The 22,059-nt window shown below is 35.8% G+C and overlaps 2 protein-coding genes and 1 long non-coding RNA gene across 5 annotated transcripts in view; 2 read left to right on the top strand and 1 right to left on the bottom strand.

Annotated features, from left to right (window-relative positions):
• Nucleotides 1-1,559: 1,559 nt before the first annotated feature.
• LOC130553210 (GTPase IMAP family member 7-like) lies at nt 1,560-6,530 on the bottom strand. 2 transcript variants are annotated; one of them, XM_057332045.1, is made up of 3 exons: nt 6,449-6,530; nt 3,335-3,393; nt 1,560-3,162 (listed from the first exon to the last, which is right to left on the bottom strand). In XM_057332045.1, exons 2-3 carry the CDS (start codon nt 3,348-3,350, stop codon nt 2,099-2,101), a joined length of 1,080 nt encoding a protein of 359 aa, XP_057188028.1. In that variant the 5' UTR covers nt 3,351-3,393; nt 6,449-6,530; the 3' UTR covers nt 1,560-2,098. The 2 variants fall into 2 exon arrangements, with proteins under 2 accessions (XP_057188028.1, XP_057188027.1); XM_057332044.1 differs by lacking the exon at nt 6,449-6,530 and adding an exon at nt 4,261-4,334.
• On the top strand, nt 4,821-13,337 carry LOC130553264 (uncharacterized). Its single transcript, XR_008962831.1, has 3 exons — nt 4,821-5,055; nt 12,408-12,553; nt 13,225-13,337. It is a non-coding gene; the product is annotated as an uncharacterized LOC130553264 (long non-coding RNA).
• A 989-nt stretch (nt 13,338-14,326) lies between these two features.
• LOC130553200 (GTPase IMAP family member 8-like) overlaps nt 14,327-22,059 on the top strand; it is a 21,258-nt gene continuing 13,525 nt past the window's right edge. The window contains exons 1-3 of one of the 2 annotated variants that reach the window (XM_057332025.1): nt 14,352-14,381; nt 14,488-14,515; nt 15,460-15,492. The gene's annotated coding sequence lies outside the window, so the exon portion shown is untranslated. Of the gene's footprint in view, nt 14,516-15,459; nt 15,493-22,059 lie in introns of both variants that reach the window. The other variant, XM_057332024.1, reaches the window with a different exon arrangement.

Raw genomic sequence — 22,059 nt, 5'->3', positions numbered from 1 at the left:
CCTTCCAAAAGCACTGTGACTGGGGGACTGAGAAGAGGCAGAAGCCGTCTCAGCACCCCCACAAAGCTCCATCTGCGAGCCCCATGATCTGAGACGCCGCGCCGCCTCGGCAGAAGCGGGTCCCGAACCATGAGGCTTGCGGATTTTGCCTGACTCGTTAAACAAAGCTGCACAGGAGTTGAGCGTTCTGAGGGGTAGCCACAGACAGTGATCAGCTCCCTCGAGAGCTGCCTTAGCATGCTCAGCTCCCAAACATTCTACACATAGCTCGTGTGTATCCCCACCAGTAATGTATCTAGGACAGGGTGTAGCACACGGCTTATAATTTATCTTTCTCTTACTCATTTTACTAAAATTATCTAACACAACTCTTTGATAACTTTAGACAAGAGACAAGACACATTCACATACACAGAGCGCTTTGCTGAAATGGCAGAAGCTGAGTTGCGCTGTGTACCGCGGTTTATTTATAGATTCCGGTATTCGCGTCACTCGTGACGTCATCTCCTTGCGACTATAAATCGCGAGTTAGTTCCATACACAATTTCACGCGAGTCACGCTGCTGGCGTTCCCCCATAGAGTCATTCTATGACGCAGTGTTGAGTTCTCTCGAAAGGGAACTGTTCAGATGACTCCGAGTCAAGTTGAGAGAATGATTATTTTTCAGTGTATCAGTGTGTGGGTCAGATCTGGGCTGGGGACCCAGCCGCTACTGAGCCAGAAACTAACATGTTGTGGCCCACAAGTGAGCCAGAAGAACTTTACTTGGGCAGTTATCCGGTTGCACGTGCTTTTATCTTGCTGGAAATCACTTGATTCATGTGATTCATTCCTGTTTAAAAGGTAGATGATGCACTTCTGATGGTTCTAAACTTGCTGCACTTTCATTTAGAGACACCAAAGACACATGCTAAAGTTTTTATTTGTAGGTTTTTTTATCAGCTTTTAACTGTATGTCTCATCCTATTAACTGACCTTGTTGAGCTCCCTCTATTTTTCGGTGCTGTAAAAGTGTTTTAAGAGGACTGCCTTATCCTTGCTTTCTCAAAACGTTTGAATAATTCCAAGTCACATGTTTTCTCTACCTTTGTACTTTTCTATTTGTTGACTACTTAAATTAGTTATACACCTCTGGTTATTTTTTCTTCAGTGAATGTTTTTGTTAACAGCAAGTGTTCGTCATTATTGATCAATCAGCTCTTAATTAATAACTTAAAATATTTCAAGTTTATTCCATTCAAATTTACCAGAAATATTCCGCCCATTTGCAACCACACATTTTGTGGAAAGTAATTTACCCTATTTGACTTTACTTTAAAGTTTAAGTGGATTTACCAAAGTTTGCCGGCACAACTACTGTTCCCAAAAGGAATAAGAATTGTGCATGAACAAATATTTTTTAAAGATGCAAATTTTGCACACTGAAAAAAATAATTTACCAAAACAATTTGCAAAGTAATGCTTTATTTTGTATATATTGAATTGTATTGATTATATTTAATGTAATATACAATACAAATACAGAATAAAACATATTTACAATAAAAATACAAAAAAATCTTAATGTGTCTAAATTTGATTTCCTAAAGTGAAATGTCTACATCAATCATTTCACTGCTATATGTTTCATATATAGATTCTGTCATTTCAATGACTCTAAATTACATGTGTGTTGTCTTTTTTCTGCAATTGCATTTAGAAAGTATTATTCAGATGTCTGAATTCTAACAGAAAAGTTAGTGAGCTATATTTTCAGAACAATTAGATGCTATGGATGTAAGAAGGGCCTTCAGCTACATCACTAGAAGTATGCTGGTAAACTCAATGATTACTGACATAAATTACACAAAATCCCCTGACAACCCTTATTTTTCTTCCTGGTAGCATTTGAAAAATCCTACAACCCAACACTAACAACCCAGCAACCAGTAAATCAATGTAAAAAAGATACATTTGAATACAATGAAAACAAATCAAATACATTGAAACAAATCAAACATTTTTTATATTGTTTAAATAGCTGCTTGCTGTCTGTGAAGATACTTTAGACACGGAACATAACTTTCTCCATAGTCTATTTCCATGGACTAGTGGAAGTTAATTTTGAAAGAAAGACATAGATTTCAGAAGTGTATTTGAAATACAAGCAAGTCCACTGGCACTTAAAACAAGAGAATATAAGTCTGATTGATTTACTGTTACAGAAGGTCTGGTACCCAAAACCAGAGAATGTAGGTATGAATGACTTGTAATCACTTTTCTCACATCCTTTTTAAATACTATCCAAATCACAATTACTGGACCCACTGTTTTCAGTACCATCAATAGTTTTGTGCTTTGGCAAAATGCTTGAAATTGTGAGCCCACTAATTTTAACCCATCGAACAAACCTGCCAGTGAACATTTTCCAACTTGCTTTTGTTTCATATTCTCTTCCCTTTCTTTCATATTCTCTTCCTTCTGTTTCATATTCTCTTCCATTTCTTTCATATTCTCTTCCCACGGTTTTATGTATGTTTCATACAGATTTTTCACAATTTTCTCTTCTAACTCAAGCATTCTCTGAGCGTCCTCGTACATGTCATTGGTGTAATGTTTTCCTTCGTTCCTCTCCACCAGTCTGTTTATCTTCTCTAACAGTTCAGTAACCTGTGTTCGATCATTTTTGTCTTTGTTATTAAAACTGTGATATCCAGCCTTGCATTCCCTAACCAGCTGTTTGAGATGTTCATTTTCATTTATATATTCCTCTATTGGCTGATCTGTCTGATCGTTTCGGGTGAACAGAACCATCGTGTACTGCATGACCTTTTCTCCAAAGTTCTTCTGAACCCATTTCACTGTGTTCTGTTCCTCATCTGTGAATTTCACATCACGTCTGATGACCAGCAGAAACACATGGGGACCAGGAGCAGACATGAATATACACTTCTCAATCTCAGACTTCAGCTCCTCTGGATTCATTGATGTATCAAACAGTCCTGGAGTATCAATGACTGAGATGACTTTACCCTCAACTTCTGCATCTTGTTTTTCACACTGTTCAGTGACAGACAAAGAGCTGCTGGATACTGTAAACTCCTCTCTGTCCAGTATAGTATTTCCTGTTGAACTCTTTCCTGATCCAGTTTTACCCAGCAGAACAATCCTCAGATTATTATCTGCACAGACACATTATAATATGTACACAAAAATGTTATTGTGAACATCTGAGGAAATTAGTAAAAAATGTAATGCAATACTCAAATGCCATGTAACAGTAAATAAATAAGCCTTTAAACAAAATATTTTTTTTCACCAGATTTTTGAAGAATACAATTTAGATTACTTTACCTGGATATGATGCCATTTTTTGTGACCAAGAGTGTCTTGAGATCCTTCTCACTCTTTTCCTGAATAGAAAAAGTAAACAAGTCAAACTTGTTTTTAGTTCCTCTGGTTTTGCTAGGCATGCGACTGAAACCATAAAGAGTTTTGTAAAACAGCATTTCATAAATTAATGCATAAGCTCACACATAATGCAATTCTGACATGAATATTGGAAGAAAGCAGCGATAAAATTTGCTTGTTTTGGATAAATCCTAAACAGATCTTAAGATATTTATTAGTTGTGATAATTTTGAGAGTTGTGCGTTAATGTTGAGAATTTGCAGTGTGATGACTGAGATTTTAAAACCACGTTAGGACTATCATATACCCAACAAACTGGATCAATTAGACATCAAGAATCAGTGTATTAAACTCAACAATGGTGACAATTAACAAATGAGAACTTCATGCAATGCATGCTACAAAACTCATTCATGACTCCCACAGTTTTGTTTTTTGCATGCATTGCAGTTGATATGTATTAGTTTGATTGTCAACATTGATGCGATTTGTGTGATGAACGTTGATCTCCATGTGTCCACATAAAAATTTCTCCCTCTGTTTTATCACATTATTTATGTTTGTGAACCACAACATTGACAGGATCAATACCTAAAAAAGCTTAACTGTATTGCCGATCAAACCTTGTCATTTAAAACAAACAACTACATTTAAATCTTCTCAAATTATCAACAACAAAAGATTATGAATGAATGAATCTGTAATATTATTTAACTGTATGGTGGAGTCTCTGTTCACACCATCTTACCATTCATGGGTCATGTGTGACAAATCTACTTTTAATAAATCACTTATATTCTAGTATTATAGAATATTTAAATGTATAGAAAAGCTTTTGTGTGTTATAATGTCCAAATATTACCACTTACCCTATGTTCCCTTTAATGTTCCAAATTGTCTGTACAGCAGTATTTATTTTGTTGCGCTCATACTAAAAACCCCAAGAGCCTCTCCCATTTACTGTACCAACCTCTCAAGCACACACCCACTATTTAAAACCAAAAGCTTTTGTTAAACCTACTGTATTTGAATAGTATTTGGTTATGCATTAGACCCAGAGGTAGAGTTACATGCAAATGAGTTCTGGCACAGTCAAACTACTTTGGCTCTTTCTACAGAGTTTAGTTTCCATATTCATTTCCAAGTTTCACTTTAGTGATGGGCAGTATTTCAGATACATAACAGCTAACAAAAGTTTGTTATAAGAATGTTTCATGGAGCAGTGTTTCCCAATCCAGTCCTACGGGGCACCACTGTAGTGATGGGTCGTTCTTGAACGATTTGTTCATTTTGAACGAATCTTTAATGTGACTCGGGAAGAACGAGTCGTCTCGGGGAGTGATTTGTCCAGTCGCGCATGCGCATTGCGCAACATTTTATGGGTCCTGTGACAAAAGAAAGAATGACTCATACCTGAAGACTCGGGAAGTGAACCAATCAATTCTCTTTCCGGCTCAGACTGCATTGGTAAAGCGTCGGGGGCTGTCACGTGATTAACGAACGACTCGAACCCGAAGACTCGGGAGATGAACTAATCAATTCTCTTTCCGGCTCAGACTGCATTGGTTTAGCTTACGAAGCTGTCACGTCGTGAACGAACGAGTCAAACCCGAGGACTTGTCAGATAAGAGGTGTGGTGAGCTAATCATAGACTAAAGACCCAGGTAAACAATGAATTAATCTTTTCTGTTTCTTATAGCAGTATAGTTTTGTATTGTTTGTAATGTGATCAATGTTTGCATAAGTAGTGATGTGTTAGGAAAGTAACATGTAACATTTTAATTATATTTTGCTAAAATGAACGAAATGAACTATATGACTCGAAAAAAGATTCGTTCATTTTGCTGAACGAGACTCAAAGGTCCGAGTCAGTTAAATGATCTGAACTTCCCATCACTACACCACTGACAGAATGTTTTAGATGTGTCTCTGCAGATGTTTATTGTTCAATCCCAGGGATTGCACATACTTAGAAACAAATGTATAGTATAATGCAATGTATGTTGCTTTGGATAAAAGATAAAAGCCTTGGATGACATCAGCTGGAAGAAAAAAACAACAACAACATTGACACCATAATTGTGCTCAGTGTTTGCTTTAGTTGAGCTCTTGAGCCTTTCAAGCATTCAAAGATATTTGCCTCTAAGCAATTACAATCACTTGTTTTTCATGAAAAATGATTATTTCATTACAAAGAGATTCTGTAAGTTACTTTTGAATGTGATATGTTATTAATATGTGAATGTGCAGTTATGATGCAGCTTAATGAGTATAAAGCACTTTTATGGACAATTAACAGAATAAATTCTTTTTACCTCTCTTAATTAGTTGGACATGAAGAATCGGTGTATGAATCTCAACAATGGTAACAATCAACAGATTAATTCAGATAAACAGATCAACTGCAATGCATGCTGGGAATCATGAATGAGCTGTGTACTATGATGTTACCCAGCATGCATTGCAGCATGACGCTTTCTTTTGTTGATTGTCACCATTGTTGAGTTTCATACACTGATTCTTCATGTCGAACTGATTCAGTTTGTTGACAGTCATAACATAGTTTAAAATCACACTCTAGTATCACACAGAATTCTCAAATCACTAACACAACACTCTTAAACTTATATAGATTTTTTCAAAGTGATTACATAGCCAAAAATGTATTATAAGGAATATGAATTGCTGAAAAATGTTAAAACGAAATACAAGAGCCCAACTAAAGAAAACACTGATCACAATAACTAGGTAGAATTAAAAAAATACTATAGGTGCATTGACCAACTTATTTGATGTAAAAGTTTGATGTCAATTTTACGTCTTTTTAACATCAAAGTGCCCTCTGGGTTATTTTAAAATACTCTGAATTATTAATACAATAGTTAGTTTACTTATTAAAGCACATTGGAAAAACAACCAAGGTTGACCAAAATGCTCAACAAAATAAAAAAAGAAAAAGCAAGACCAACATATAAACCCATAAAACAACAAAACCGTAATAAGACTCTACAACCTATAAAATAAAACGAGTACTTATTTAGAAATATGAGCACTTACCTGATGTTTCTAACAGCTTTTTGTTTGCAGTTGTTTGTACAGCAGCCTAGAAACGGAATAATCCTGTAATTGTCCACATACAAAAGCCAGCCTCTCCTACAGTACTTCAATAAAAGTGAAAGAAAAACACACAGGCAAACCCATTGCTTTGTCATCCTGCTTAAATCCTGCTGGGGTTATATTTGACTATATTTGTCTATCTTTTAATAATATTTTGCTTTTGCTTTCTTTGTGAGTGTGTTTGTAGAAATCTATGCTTAGTGTATACAACATGGGGCGGTTTCCCGGACAGGGTTTAAGACTGGTTCCAGACTAACTGAAATGTTAGAGGTGTCTTGATCGAAAACAACTTTCACTGACATATCTTAAAATATATCAGCACGGTTGTTTTGTCTCGAGATGCACACCAGTAATGTTTTTTGTAAGGTATGTTTTTTTAAAACAATTTAAATATCCTAATTTAACTAAGGCCTAGTCCTGGTTTAAACTAATCCATGTCCGGGAAACCGCCCCCATAAATTTGTCACTGAAGAATGCATTCCAATAACACAACACAGTTTAATAAATATATTTACTCATCACAATAGAGGGAGTTTCTCTGTCGTAACAGTTCGAGCTGGAAAAATATCTTCATGTTTCCCTCCCTGACAGCAAGCAACCATTGAATCAATGTTAAAAATAGTTGATTTGTCATTGTTAATGGCATTGAATCAATATCATTTGTACACCAACAATTAACGTTGAAAAAATGTTTCAAACCACCATTATTGTGATCAGTGTTTGTTTTAGTTGAGCGCTTGTTAGGTTTTTTTTGGAGGTCCATGTTTGTTAAGACACATTTGTTGTGGCAAAGATAACCAAGGTCTAGTGGAATCAGAAAATGATGATGACTTTTGTGTGTGTTATAAAACAGTTTAAAGTTAAATTTACGCAATATTGCAGACAACTAACAGATGTTGCCGTTACATCAAGGAAACACTGATCACCATGACTTGTGTTAGCAAGGAACGTTTTTAAAACATAAAAAACTGACATTTTGAATCTTTTTAGTTTTTAAAAATAGGTGGACATCTGTTTTTAAAAAAAATAGTCCTATACTTCTGATCACTGTAAAATGGTGTTCCTAAATGGCTCTTTGTAATATAATTTTGTAATACATGTGGAAAGAAAACAACAAGGAAAGATAAATAAATGCATTCAAACTCAAAATTAAACATTAAGAGCTCATCTACGCTATAATTTTATTAATATCACCTAATATCACTTCTAATATCACTATTACACTTTTAAAAATGCTTTGTTATTATCAACCCATATTGGGTCAAAAATGGAGAACCGGAGGTGTATAGTACTTGAGTATTTTACTCAGGGGTGCCCAAACTCAGTCCTCGAGGCCGGTGTCCTCCAGAGTTTCTCTTCAACCCTAATCAAACAAATCAAACACACATGTCTGTAGCTTCCCTGATAGCAAGAGAGCGATGAAAACTATTGAAGCTCTTGACCCTTGACCCCTGTGTTAGATTTCTCTCTGTATCAATGCATGTGCTGTTGTAAAGCAGAGAGATCAGTGTTTGCTTTAGTTGAGCTCTTGACCCTTGACCCCTGTGTTAGATTTCTCTCTGTATCAATGCATGTGCTGTTGTAAAGCAGAGAGATCAGTGTTTGCTTTAGTTGGGCTCTTGACCCTTGACCCCTGTGTTAGATTTCTCTCTGTATCAATGCATGTGCTGTTGTAAAGCAGAGAGATCAGTGTTTGCTTTAGTTGGGCTCTTGACCCTTGACCCCTGTGTTAGATTTCTCTCTGTATCAATGCATGTGCTGTTGTAAAGCAGAGAGATCAGTGTTTGCTTTAGTTGGGCTCTTGACCCTTGACCCCTGTGTTAGATTTCTCTCTGTATCAATGCATGTGCTGTTGTAAAGCAGAGAGATCAGTGTTTGCTTTAGTTGGGCTCTTGACCCTTGACCCCTGTGTTAGATTTCTCTCTGTATCAATGCATGTGCTGTTGTAAAGCAGAGAGATCAGTGTTTGCTTTAGTTGGGCTCTTGACCCTTGACCCCTGTGTTAGATTTCTCTCTGTATCAATGCATGTGCTGTTGTAAAGCAGAGAGATCAGTGTTTGCTTTAGTTGGGCTCTTGACCCTTGACCCCTGTGTTAGATTTCTCTCTGTATCAATGCATGTGCTGTTGTAAAGCAGAGAGATCAGTGTTTGCTTTAGTTGGGCTCTTGACCCTTGACCCCTGTGTTAGATTTCTCTCTGTATCAATGCATGTGCTGTTGTAAAGCAGAGAGATCAGTGTTTGCTTTAGTTGGGCTCTTGACCCTTGACCCCTGTGTTAGATTTCTCTCTGTATCAATGCATGTGCTGTTGTAAAGCAGAGAGATCAGTGTTTGCTTTAGTTGGGCTCTTGACCCTTGACCCCTGTGTTAGATTTCTCTCTGTATCAATGCATGTGCTGTTGTAAAGCAGAGAGATCAGTGTTTGCTTTAGTTGGGCTCTTGACCCTTGACCCCTGTGTTAGATTTCTCTCTGTATCAATGCATGTGCTGTTGTAAAGCAGAGAGATCAGTGTTTGCTTTAGTTGGGCTCTTGACCCTTGACCCCTGTGTTAGATTTCTCTCTGTATCAATGCATGTGCTGTTGTAAAGCAGAGAGATCAGTGTTTGCTTTAGTTGGGCTCTTGACCCTTGACCCCTGTGTTAGATTTCTCTCTGTATCAATGCATGTGCTGTTGTAAAGCAGAGAGATCAGTGTTTGCTTTAGTTGGGCTCTTGACCCTTGACCCCTGTGTTAGATTTCTCTCTGTATCAATGCATGTGCTGTTGTAAAGCAGAGAGATCAGTGTTTGCTTTAGTTGGGCTCTTGACCCTTGACCCCTGTGTTAGATTTCTCTCTGTATCAATGCATGTGCTGTTGTAAAGCAGAGAGATCAGTGTTTGCTTTAGTTGGGCTCTTGACCCTTGACCCCTGTGTTAGATTTCTCCCTGTATCAATGCATGTGCTGTTGTAAAGCAGAGAGATCAGAGCTGACATCCAGAATTTTAGCTGACATCCAAAAATAGAAATTCACCAAGTAAAGTAATTTGCCTTTTTCTGCGTAACATAGTATTGTATAAAACGAGAAATTTAAAAGCATGTTTATTTCCCTGATAGCAAGCAACCATTAAATTGTTTTCATTACAAATGACAGAAAGTAATGAAATGGGGCAATGACAACCCAGCCAGCAAAGACACATGGGGTCCAGATGGGTTTGATGTGGGCTGTCTTCTGGGTCTCAGCTGGTTTTGTCCGCGGGTTCCATGTAGGCCCCACATGGGTTAGCCCAGATGAAATCAACACTGGTTAGTGTGCATACTACAGACTGCTAAATGTGACACTGAATGTTAATGAGATAATGAAGTGATAACAAGCAGAATCACTGATGGACACAGAAACAACAAGAACAGAAAGAAATAAAACACAACAACTACAACTGACTTCAGCCACAAACACCATTAACATCTTTACTTATTTATATTAATGAGAATAAACAGAGTTTTGTTCTGTTCATGTTTTACTGAAAATAACTGGTTTGATATCACCATTATGTGATCAGTGTTTGTTTTAGTTGGGCAGTTTGACTCTTGGTTTCTTAATGTTAATTTCTCTCTGACGACTGTAGCTCATATTGTTATGGCAAGAACTCAATGAATTCAACAATGAAATCCATTACCATCTTCAGAAGTCAACAGAAAGTACATTTTAAGCATTTGAAACAATCGTACCTTTAATGATTTAATGAGCAAATGAAAATATTTTACACTTGCTACAGCATAATGTTGTTATATTGCTTAATTGCATAAATAAAGGTTATTGTTAATTATGAGTTGTGTAAGTTTCTGCTTTGATTTTTGTGTGTTGACAATGTAGATCAGGGATGGGCAACTTCGGTCCTGGAGGGCCATTGTCCTACAAAGTTTAGCTCCAACCCTAATCAAACAAATCAAACACAGCTGTCTGTAGTTCACTTATAGCAAAACAGCAGACTTAAGAGGTCTAAAGACACAAAGAAAGGTTAAAAATCTTGGTGTCATTTTAGAGTCTGACCTTAGTTTCAGCAGTCAAGTCAAAGCAATAAGCAAATCAGCGTACTACCATCTCAGAAACATAGCCAGAATCAGATGTTTTGTCTCAAACCAAGATTTAGAGAATCTAGTTGATCCTTTCATCACCAGCAGGGTGGATTACTGCAATGGACTCCTTACAGGTCTTCCCAAAAAGACCATCAGACAGCTGCAGCTCATACAGAACGCTGCTGCCAGGATTCTGACCGGAAACAAAAATCTGAGCATATCACTCCATTCCTCAGGTCCTTACACTGGTTACCATTTACTTTTAAAATTAACTTCAAAATATTATTAATTGTCTATAAATCACTCAATGGTCTAGGACCTAAATACATTTCAGATATGCTTATTGAATATAAACCAAACAGACTTCTCAGATCATTAGGATCAACTCAGTTAGAGATAACAAGGGTTCACTTCAAACAAGGCGAGTCAGTGTTTAGCCATTACGCCACCCGTAGCTGGAATCTGCTTCCAGACGACATCAGATGTTCACCAACAGTAGCTACTTTTAAATCCAGATTAAAAACACACCTGTTTAGCTGTGCATTTACAACCTGACCTGTGCTGTTTACATCAACTGCACTTCTATTTCTAATTTCTTTTTATTTTGTTCTTATCCTTTTTATATATACACTCACATTTTTAATCAATTTTATTGCTGTTTTATTGTCTCTTAAAATCTAAAGTATTTGTGATCTTAAATCATTTGCATTTTAAAGATACGTCTTATTTCTCTCTGTCAATCATTTTATGTAAAGCACTTTGAATTGCCCTTGTGTATGAATTGTGCTATATAAATAAACTTGCCTTGCCTTACCTTGCCTTGTCTAAATGGCATTAAATCAATATCACTTTTTCACCTGAAATTAATGTTGAAAAAATGTTGATATTTAAACAAACCACCACTATTGTGATCAGTGTTTGATTTAGTAGGGCTCTTGACTCTTGTGTTTTTATGTTTTAAAGTTTTTTTTATTTACTGTAACTGTGCTAAAATGCTGTACACTTGAACAGTAAAATGTAGATCCATTAGGATCAACTATAAGCAATTGTTATCATTTTGTGGGTGACTTAATAATTTTTTGACATTATATTCAATGTTTTTCATCTGCTCTCTTGCCATCAGCCTTAACATTTTTCAATGTTAATTTCAGGTGAAAAAGTTATATTGATTCCATGCCATTAACATTGACAAATCATTTTTTTACATTGATTACATTGTTTATACTGTACATGTTACAGTAGCTTGCTGTCTGGTTAGTGTGGGCCGACTGAGGGCTTCCTGTGTAGGGCCAGCGCCAAGGGGCCAACGTTCTGCCAGTGAGCAAATTCTCAGGGGCCCTGCGCTGACAGCCTACTGGGGTGATGCGCGGGTCATCTCATAATCCGTGGGTCGGGTTGGGGCGGGTAAAGAAATTGTTACTTTAGCTGCGGGGCGGGTCATTAAAAACAAAATAAAAAACATGTTTGTTGCGTGCAATTCCCTATAGCCTATATTAAATATTTGGGAATATATATTTTCATATTTTATTAGGTTATTTGATAAGGTTACAATACGTGTGCCTACGTTCATGATTACTCATTCATGACTCCCAGCATGCATTGCAGTTGTTATTTTTATCTGAATTAGTTTGATGATTGTCACCATTGATTAGGTTTGAGTGCCATTTGTTTTGTCACTATACTTACATTAAGAACCATAACATTAACATGATCAACACCAAATAAGCTCCTTACCTTTAATACACTGTTAGATGTTGCTGTTTAGATTTAGCAGACTCTTTTTCGTAATGCATTTTGGGTAATTTTGATTGAGCGGGAAAATTTTACAGTAATTTTCTTTCTACAGATCTTGCTGTAACCTTGCTGTAGCCTTGCTGTAATATGCATGGAAATAATACAGGATTACTGTAAACTGCGAAAGTGCCCCACCCATCGTCAAGTCACACAGAGCACAACCCCTGGCTGCAGCTGAAGGAGGACGTTAGATTTCTGGTAGTTCGCAAACTTATATCATTTAGTTTTAGTATTTTGCACAATAGTTTGTCATGGTATTGTTTTAAATGTGGACTGAGACAGAAAAGTTTACAAATAAAAGTTGCAATCTCCCTCAGAAATGACACCTATAGTGTTAGGGGTATATCTGCTGCTTAAACCTGCTTTTCACATCTTAATTAATGGATATAGGGTTATTTTAACCAAATGAGGGTTTTGGTAAGGTTATTTTCAGTCGAATTGTTTGAAGTGTGTTTACAAAGGTAAGCAAGGTAAAATGACTGTATTTGTTAATGGATAAATGCCTGCTCCTTTTAAATGTAAAAAAAACCTGTTATGATATATGTACATATATTTTCAGTAACACTTACAATAAGGTTCCATTTGTTAACAGTATTCATATTAATACATTTCAGCATTTGCTAATACATATTTAAACAAATTTGCCTCTGTTCACATTAGTTTATGCACAATGAATATGTATTAACTAACATATTATTAAAGCTAAAAAATATTGTTCTTTGTTAGTTCATAGTAGCTAAAGCATTAACAAATGTTAAATAAAACCTTATAGTAAAGTGTTACTGAATTTTCTTTTACCATTTCCTGCACAATTTGTACTTATTTCTATGGCTTACATATTTTGTTATATGTGTCTTTTTGTGTTACAGTCTGACCATTGCTTGTTTAGCTGGATTGGGTCATCTGTTATGTTCCCAGGCAAGTCATCCCTGGTTAAGGATGTCCAGCTATGACTGCAAGTCATGCGAAGCTGCAAGCTGCATCGACTACATTTCAATGAAATGATTTAATAAAAATATTTTTGATACAAACATTGCTTGGATTGCCTTTTGATTCATAATTTAATTCTGAAGTATAGTAGTTTTACAATATTAATAACTATAGATTTATATACTTAACTACTCATAATATATAATATTATTTGTAATTATTGCAATAAATAATAATTAGTAGTAATGTGTCAATATAGGTATTACAGTAAATTACAGTATAATAAAAATGCAGTACAAATAGACCAAAATACAAAAAATTACAGTAAATTACAGTATAATAAAAAATGCAGTACAAATAGACCAAAATACAAAAATACAGTAAAGTACCGTTTTGTAGCTATACAGTAATATTTTGTGTACTGTATAATCTATTACAGTACAGGTACTGTAAATTGAAATACAGTAACTTGCTGGCAACCGTGCAGCCAGTAACTTACTGTAAAAATACAGGGAAATCGTTAACAGTATACTGTTTGATACTTGTCATTTACAGCACAGCACACTACTCCATCTAAACCTTTAAAAAATTGAATTTACGATAGGGTCAAGGATCAAAGATCAAAAGTCAAAGATTTTTTCTCCCATGTTCTCTTTACATGTTAATTTCACGTTAAGAAAACATGACTCAAACGTGGAACCACATGATTAAATTATGATCAACCAAAGAGTTTTTTTAGTGCAAGTTTGAGCTAGAAATCTATATCATGTTAAATCATGTTAAATGAAAGTAATCTGTTCATGTAAAGTGAAACTGAACAGCATCAAAAAAATTTTTTTGAGTGTGGTTCACCATATGCCTTTGTTTAAAGCCTCCTGAAAATCGAGTCTAATCATAAATGAAAGCTTAGTGGACTTGCTCTTCCAGTTTTCTATTCAAATCAGCCCTGAAATCTTCGGATTACCAGACAAGAATAAGCTTTTCAGCTGAGGTGATGCAACCGAAAGTGAACTACAGTACACAGACAGTGCTACACTATGGTGGAACAGGTGCAGTGCTTGCTGGAAACTAATTGAAGTAATAGACCATTACAAAAGTAAAAAAAAACATGTGACATGGTTTTATTCACACCTTTTGACATAGTAGAATATTTGTAATATGGACGGGTCAGTACTCTAAAAAATCTTTTCACTTTTTTACAGCACAGAGAAATGGAGGGAGCTCAACAAGGTCAGTTAAAACCTGTTATAACTTTTTTCTAATTGGAGAACAAATAACATGAAATGGATTGTAAAGACTTTAAATCAGTGTCTGCATAGATAATATATTGTACAACTGATGAAATGTTGACATCTAAACTTTGTTATATTTACAAAATCATAAAATGGACAACAAATGTGACTTGGCTATTTAAACTAAGTGTTTTGATGCTGAGTGTAGAAGTCTTACAATATCTTACATGCTGTTAAACATGTTTTCAATTAAGGTGTCAGAGATGGTCAGTATTTCAAATACATGTATTTAAAATACGTATTTGAAATACAAAGTAGCCTACTATTTTGTATTTTAACAGGGCCCATGGGCGGGTTAACACTTAATTGCCTGGTTTCACAGACAAGGCTTAAGACTAGTCCCAGACTAAAAGGAAGTTTTGAACTGTCTTAACTGAAAATATATTGACATGCCATTTCTAAAAATATGTCATTACCATTGTTTTGTCTCAAGATTCACACCAGCAATGTTTATATCTAATAAATATCCTAATTTAACTAAGCATAGTCCTGGTTTAAGTTTAGCCTTGTCTGTGGAACCAGGCCAATATTTGTTTTGTTGAAAGTAATTCGTTTGTATGTCACCATCATGGTGATCAGTGTTTTTCTTTAAATTGGGCTCTTGACTCTTACATGTTGCATGTTTGTTTTTTAGGTTTGCTGTGACAGTGTGCTTTTAAAGTACATGTGTTTTTGTAATTTAAATATGTGTTTGAAGTATTGTCCATGCTCACCGATAAGACGATTAGTTACTTGAAGATAACATTTGTCTTCATCATATCAGATCAATTTAGACTGTGGGGGAAATGGGTTGATTTAAAAGTAATCAGCTAATATCATCTTTTTATTGAATATAAAAATATCATGTGCCACTGACCCCGTTTTTGTTTTGTTTTATAACAGAAAGAAGGCAGAGCTTGCTGTTGCCTCCACAAAGTAAACCTTGTCTGTGTATCTGTATCTGTCTGTCTGTCTGTCAGCCATCCTATCCTCAATCGTATTCTCTTTATCTATTTTGTAGTATCAGATCTAAGGGCTGTTATTCGGTATTATTAGTTACAGCTTTCCTGTAGCTCAGTGGTAAGAGCATTGCGTTAACAATGCAAGGTCATGGGTTCGATCCCAGGGGATTGCACATACTTATGTATAGTATAATGCAACGTAAGACGCTTTGGATAAAAGTGTCAGCCAAATGCATAAATGTAAGTGTAAATGTAGCTACTCTCAGATAACTCTGCTGGGAGAATATTTGAGTCCACACTTTTAGAGAGTTAAAGTAACACTTAAGCAGAGGTAAAATTAATGAGATAATTAATGTGATTAATGAAGTGATGATTGATCATTAATGATGAACACCTGCTGATAACAAACACAATCACTAAAGAAAACATGAACAATAAGTCACACTAATAGTGTTTAGTGTTTCCTTTAGTTGGGCTCTTAACCTTGATTTCTTATTTTTGAATAGGTGTAATAGTGTTTTTTTAAACACATTTCTAACAGCCTAACAAAAGCAAATTATATTGTCTTTTAGCTAATACTTCAAGAATTTAGGAGAACGAGAATAGGAAACGCATTTTAAGATTTTGCATTCTTAAATTATTTGCATACTACAACTAGCATCAGTCTAACAGCTTTGAAGAAATCCATTTTTACTGATTAAAATGCTTTAATGTGTTAATCTTTCAGACATCAAGAATTAGTTCATGAATCTCAACAATGGTGACAAAAGTTGTATCTCTTTTTTAAGCTGCAATGCATGCTGGGAAATATGAATGAGTTTTGTACTATGATGTTACCCAGCATGCATTGCAGCATGAAGCTTTCTTTTGTTGATTGTCACCATTGTTGAGTTTCATACGCTGATTCTTCATGTCTAATTGATCCTGTGAGCAAACGTTTTTGGAGTAATTTCTTTTAAGTCATAGTAGGAGGCTAGCCATACAATTATTACACTGTACTAACATCACAAGAAGTTTAGAAAACAACACAAATTCGGAGAGATTGTTTCAACTACTATCAGTTGATTCTTACAGATCATAGTTTTCATTGTTTTAATAGATGTATTTAGCACACATTGAAAACTTAACCTTAAATTTCAAGAGTCAAGTTATAACTAAAGCAAACACTGATCACAATAATGGTGGTTTGTTGAAATCTCAACATCTTTTCAACATTAATTTCAGGTGCAACAGTGATATTGATTTAACTCCATTAGCATTGACACATCAACCATTATGAACATTGATTCAGTGGTTTTCATCTGCTCTCTTGATATCTAAGGTAACTAGCAGATGAGTTGAATCAGGTGTTTTACATAGAGACACATCTAAAACATTCTGTCAGGGGGTTCCTGAGGATCAGGATTGAGAACCCCTGAGGTAAACCACTGACTTGATTTGCTCCCACCTCTCCAAATACATTTCAACATTTTACTTGCTGATTAAAATGCGTTAATGTGTTAATCTTTCAGACATCAAGAATTAGTTCATGAATCTCAACAATGGTGACAAAAGTTGTATCTTTTTTTTAATGCATGCTGGGAGTCATGAATTGAGTTTTGTACTATGATGTTACCCAGCATGCATTACAGCACAAAGCTTTCATTGGTTTACTGTCACTATTGCTTAATATGGTAATTCTTGATGTGGGTGTTTCTCAATGATCGCTTAAATATTTCATAGCATTTAATGGTTTAAGAAATTCTTCCAAACATAGCAGAGCGTGCCGCTGAAACGCGTTTGCTTTAAGGCGTGTCATTAATTTTAAGCTAACACGCCTCCGAAATGAATCCACCATTTGCAAGCAGACGGAAACATGCGTCATAATCTTGGTTTGCCTACTGTTTACAGCGATTGGCTGTCGCCTGGCGTTTGTCGCTTGATATTTGCATTTGCAAGTTAAGAAGAGCCTAACTTTTTGACGCTCCCAATGCCTTCTCCGCCCCACTGTTGGTCCCATAATGCAACATGTGAGCGTCAAGCGCAGCTCTCATACAAATGAACTGAAAACACTCGCTGTGCTCCGCAGTGGAAACGCACCGTAAGAGAACTAGACTAGAGAGATTTGCTGTGTATTGCAGAATGACACTCCACCTGAGAGATTCTGATGAGAGTCTTGTGATATTTTGATGTCATGTGCTTTGCTTTTGGTTGCCTGTATTTGCCTTCCGTAGAATACTTCTGATGGGACTACACCAGATCATATCATCTAATTATTGCCAGAGGTGTATAGTACTTGAGTATTTTACTCAGCGATGCCCAAACTCAGTCCTCCAGGCCGGTGTCCTCCAGAGTTTCTCTTCATCCCTAATCAAACAAATCAAACACACATGTCTGTAGCTTCCCTGATAGCAAGAGAGCGATGAAAACTATTGAATCAATGTTAAAAACTGTTGAATCCTCAATGTGTTGTTGTCAGCCACCATTATTGTGATCAGTGTTTGCTTTAGTTGAGTTCTTGACTCTCGTGTTTTAATGTCAAGTTTTCATTGTCTGCTGTAACAGAGCTGAAATATGTTTGTTGAGGTAATGAGAAACAAGATCCATTAGAATCAGCTGAAGGTGGATGTTGTGAGGTTATATATATATACTGTAGCTCATGAGAGTGATGTTTTATTAGTGTTTTAAGTTTCTGTGATACTTCTGTGTGATTAAAGCAGTGGTGAGGTGTCAGACTTTTATTCATTGGAAATATTCCTTACATTTGTTTTGTTTCAGACTCAATTAGACACGAGGAATCGGTGTATGAAGCTCAGCAATGGTGACAATCAACAAAATAAAACTTTATGCTCCAATGCATGCTGGGTAACATTTTAGTGCAAAACTCATTCATGACTCCCAGCATGCATTGCAGTTGATCTGTTTATCTGAATTAATGGGGATTGTCACCATTGTTCAGATGTGTATGAAGAGTGTTGATGTCTAAGCGTGTCACGTGTGTTTATTTGGTCACAGTAACTTCTCACTAGGAAATCAGAACATTTCAATCAGTCATGAAGATCAGATTCAAGATTATACTGTATGAGTTCTCATCTTCATTAATCTTAATTTTATTCTCATCTTTAGATTCACAATGAAAGTTGTGAACTCTGCTGTAAAACATCTCTTTCTTTATAAATGCACACGTGTTCTCACAGAATCACTACTGTAAGCACTTCAAGAGGAGCGAGAACTAAATGAAGACGACTCAAGAGCTCAACTAAAGCAAACACTGATCACAGTAATGGTGATTTGATGAAATGTCAACTTTTTTTCAACATTAATTGCAGGTGCAAAAGTGATATTGATGAAATGCCATTAATATTGACATATCAGCACATCTGAACATAGATTCAATGGTTGCTTGCTGTCAGAGTTTCTCTTGATCTTGAGGATGTTGATGAGTTTGTTCAGGTGTGTTTGATTTGTTTGAGTACACTGTAAAAAAAAATCCGCAGTTTTTACGGTAAAAAACTGGCAGCTGTGGTTGCCAGAACTTTACCGTAATAAATACGGTGTAACATTTTCTAATATTACGGTAAAAGGATATTAGCACTGTTGATTTCACGTTTAAGATTGCCATTTTATTCCATATTTTACCATATAAATAAAAGGTTTTTCCATCAAAAGAAACGCTGTTTTGCCATATAATTGACAAGAAAATACCGTATGAGTGCCGCATAAATTAAATATTTTGCCATTGAATATTACAGTGTTTTACTGTAAAAATAAAACTGTTATTTTTACGGTAAAAAACCGGCAGCTGTGGTTGCCAGAATTTTACCGTAATAAATACGGTAGAACTTTTTCTGCTATTACGGTAAAAGGATATTTGTACTGTTGATTTTACAGGTAATGTTGGTATTTTATTCCATATTTCACTGTATAAATACATATTTTTTCAATCAAAAGAAACATAGTTTTGCTTTATAATTGACATAAAAATACTATATAAAATAAAGGTTTTGCCTAAAAATATTACAGTGTTTTACTGTACAATTAACAGTATTTAATATAAAATACTACTTTACTCTGTATAAATTCCCTTAAAATGTCATATAAATAAAGGTTTTCCATTAAATATATCTGTGTTTCACCGTATACTTAAGGTAAAAAAATTGTTGTTTCAACGGTAAAAAACTGGCAGCTGTGGTTGCCAGAATTTCACTGTAATAAATACAGTGGAACTTTTTCTACTATTACGGTATTAAGATATTAGTACTGTTGATTTTACGATTAATGTTGGCACTTTATTCCACATTTTTCCGTGTAAAACAAACTTTTTTCCATCAAAAGAAACAATTTTGCAATATATGACATAAAAGTACCATATGAATAACCATAAAATAAAGGTTTTACCATGAAATATTAGTGTTATACTGTACAATTAACAGTATCTAATATAAAATACTACTTTATTCTGTATAAATTCCTGGCACACAAAAACTAAGGTTTTGCCATGAAATGTGACAGTGTTTTACTGTACAATTAACAGTCCGTTATAATATAATAATATAATTAATAATGTTCTTAGTAAAACCTCAATGTCTTACTTAGCTCACCAAAAACTACATACAAGGTAAACATTTTATTTAATATTTTATTGATGAAAATATTAAATCATGCTTCTTTATATAATAAAATAAAAATACATCAGTCCTCAGTATGATACTTACAGCTCAGCAGGATGTTTGAGAGTAATAAAATGAATGTGCTTGAATAGAATTACCAGGGTTGCCCTGACTTCCTCCCACAGTCCACAGTCAGACAAAATTCCAAAGTCCATCGGCATAAAAGTGACCTTAATAGATAAGCAAGGTGTCAAGATGTTCCCACGGTGCTGTCTTCCTGTAGTTGTTGAGGCAAGGGAGCAGTATGTGAACATTGAGGATCCCGCCAGGTTCGGTGGAATGAGTTATTGCAGATCAGGATCCCAGGACCTAACACCAGCATCAGAGAGAGAGCAGAGAGAACAATCACACAGTGTTTCTGCTGGTAACATTTTGCCATGATGGCCTGCTATGGCAAAATCTTTGAAAACCAAAAAAATGTGTAAAAAAAAAGCTTTGTTGCGGGGGCAACGGTATAATATCCTAAAATCAGATATTATAAAAATCAGTCCTTGCCAGAGTTACCAGAAAAAACGATTTCCTTGTCTCTTTTGCACGGAATACATATAAGTAAGGAATAATTGACGACGGGCCATTCAATTATCGAAAGTTAATGCACACCCCGAGGTGGTTACACCTCGGGTGTGCATTAACTTTCGATAATTGAACGGACCGGAGTCAATTATTCCGCTTATACCACGGTTACCACATTACAAGTAATTTTTCAGGTGTTTTATTTCAAGAGATTTGTTATGTTTGCCGCGCTTATAATGCTACTGTGAGTGGGGACTATATTTTCTCATCCGAAGCTGCCGGTAATTCCAAGACGTCATTTTAAAGGCTTGAGAGAGAGCGCGCATGCACATGTGTTTGCAGTAATGACAAAACCCTCTGAAGAAGCAGGCTTGTCAAAATGTATAAATGACTTTGTTGGTTTTTTTTATAGTTATAAGCATGATGTAAAAAAAAAACGGAACATGTATTCAATCTATGTTTATTTATTAATTTAGTATTTCTTTGCATGAGGTGAAAAAAGCAGAACATGTAGGCAATCAATGTTTATTTAGGCTACAAATAAATTCATGTGGTATTTAATTGTTCTGTTTTCTATTCAATTGTTTATTTATTCTTTTCAGTTTGTTTATTTATTTCTGTTTTATTTGTTAAGGTTAAACTGCACGTTTCCATTAATTGTGAAGTTGGACATAGAAAACGGCAGATCAAACGCAGGGTGCTGATCAGTGATGTTTGTTGCTTCTGTGATCTGTGGCTTTGTTTTTGGTGTCATCTGAAACGTTATCCGACAGGATCAAGCTCCATTTCTTTCGTTCCTTTGCTGAAGGTGCCCAGTAGCTTCTTAGGCTTGTTTCGCACTTGTGTCCTGTGACAGACATGATCTGCCTGCTCTCCAGCCCTGCCTCTGACAGCATTTGAACTGCGGTGCTTCTTAGGGGATGGTTTGTGTACCTTTTGGGTAAGCCGACTAACTCGCTAATGCGTGGCAGCATGTTCCCGAGATAGTTCACACCCATCGGTTCATGGGAGTACCAGCACTCTCTCCCGTCAAGCTCTTCCTGTGGGACTCTCAGTGGGTGAAGGTAGAAGGATGTGGCGTCAGGTGGGCACTTTGTGATGTACTTTTTAAAACTTTTAACAGGGCAAAGTGGATTTCTGGGGTTGGAAAACATGAATCCTCTGAAGCAGTCCTTGTTAGGATCAGTGGGATTTTTGTGTTTTTTTGTTTCTGCGTTATGAGACAAGCAAACGTATTCAATGCCATCTTCATCTTTTTTTATGACGAATGAATGCGTTGTTAAGTCTCGATTTCCTTCACGACCTCTCCTTGCCAGGTTCAGTTGTATGTCGAACCAGACTTTTCGAACTAGCCCGGCTGCTGTGTCTGGTGACAGATG

Source organism: Triplophysa rosa, linkage group LG4 (genome assembly GCF_024868665.1).
Source record: "Triplophysa rosa linkage group LG4, Trosa_1v2, whole genome shotgun sequence".
Taxonomy (NCBI): domain Eukaryota; kingdom Metazoa; phylum Chordata; class Actinopteri; order Cypriniformes; family Nemacheilidae; genus Triplophysa; species Triplophysa rosa.
The sequence above is the reverse complement of the archived record's forward strand: the minus strand, read 5'-3'. Positions and strand labels throughout refer to the sequence as shown.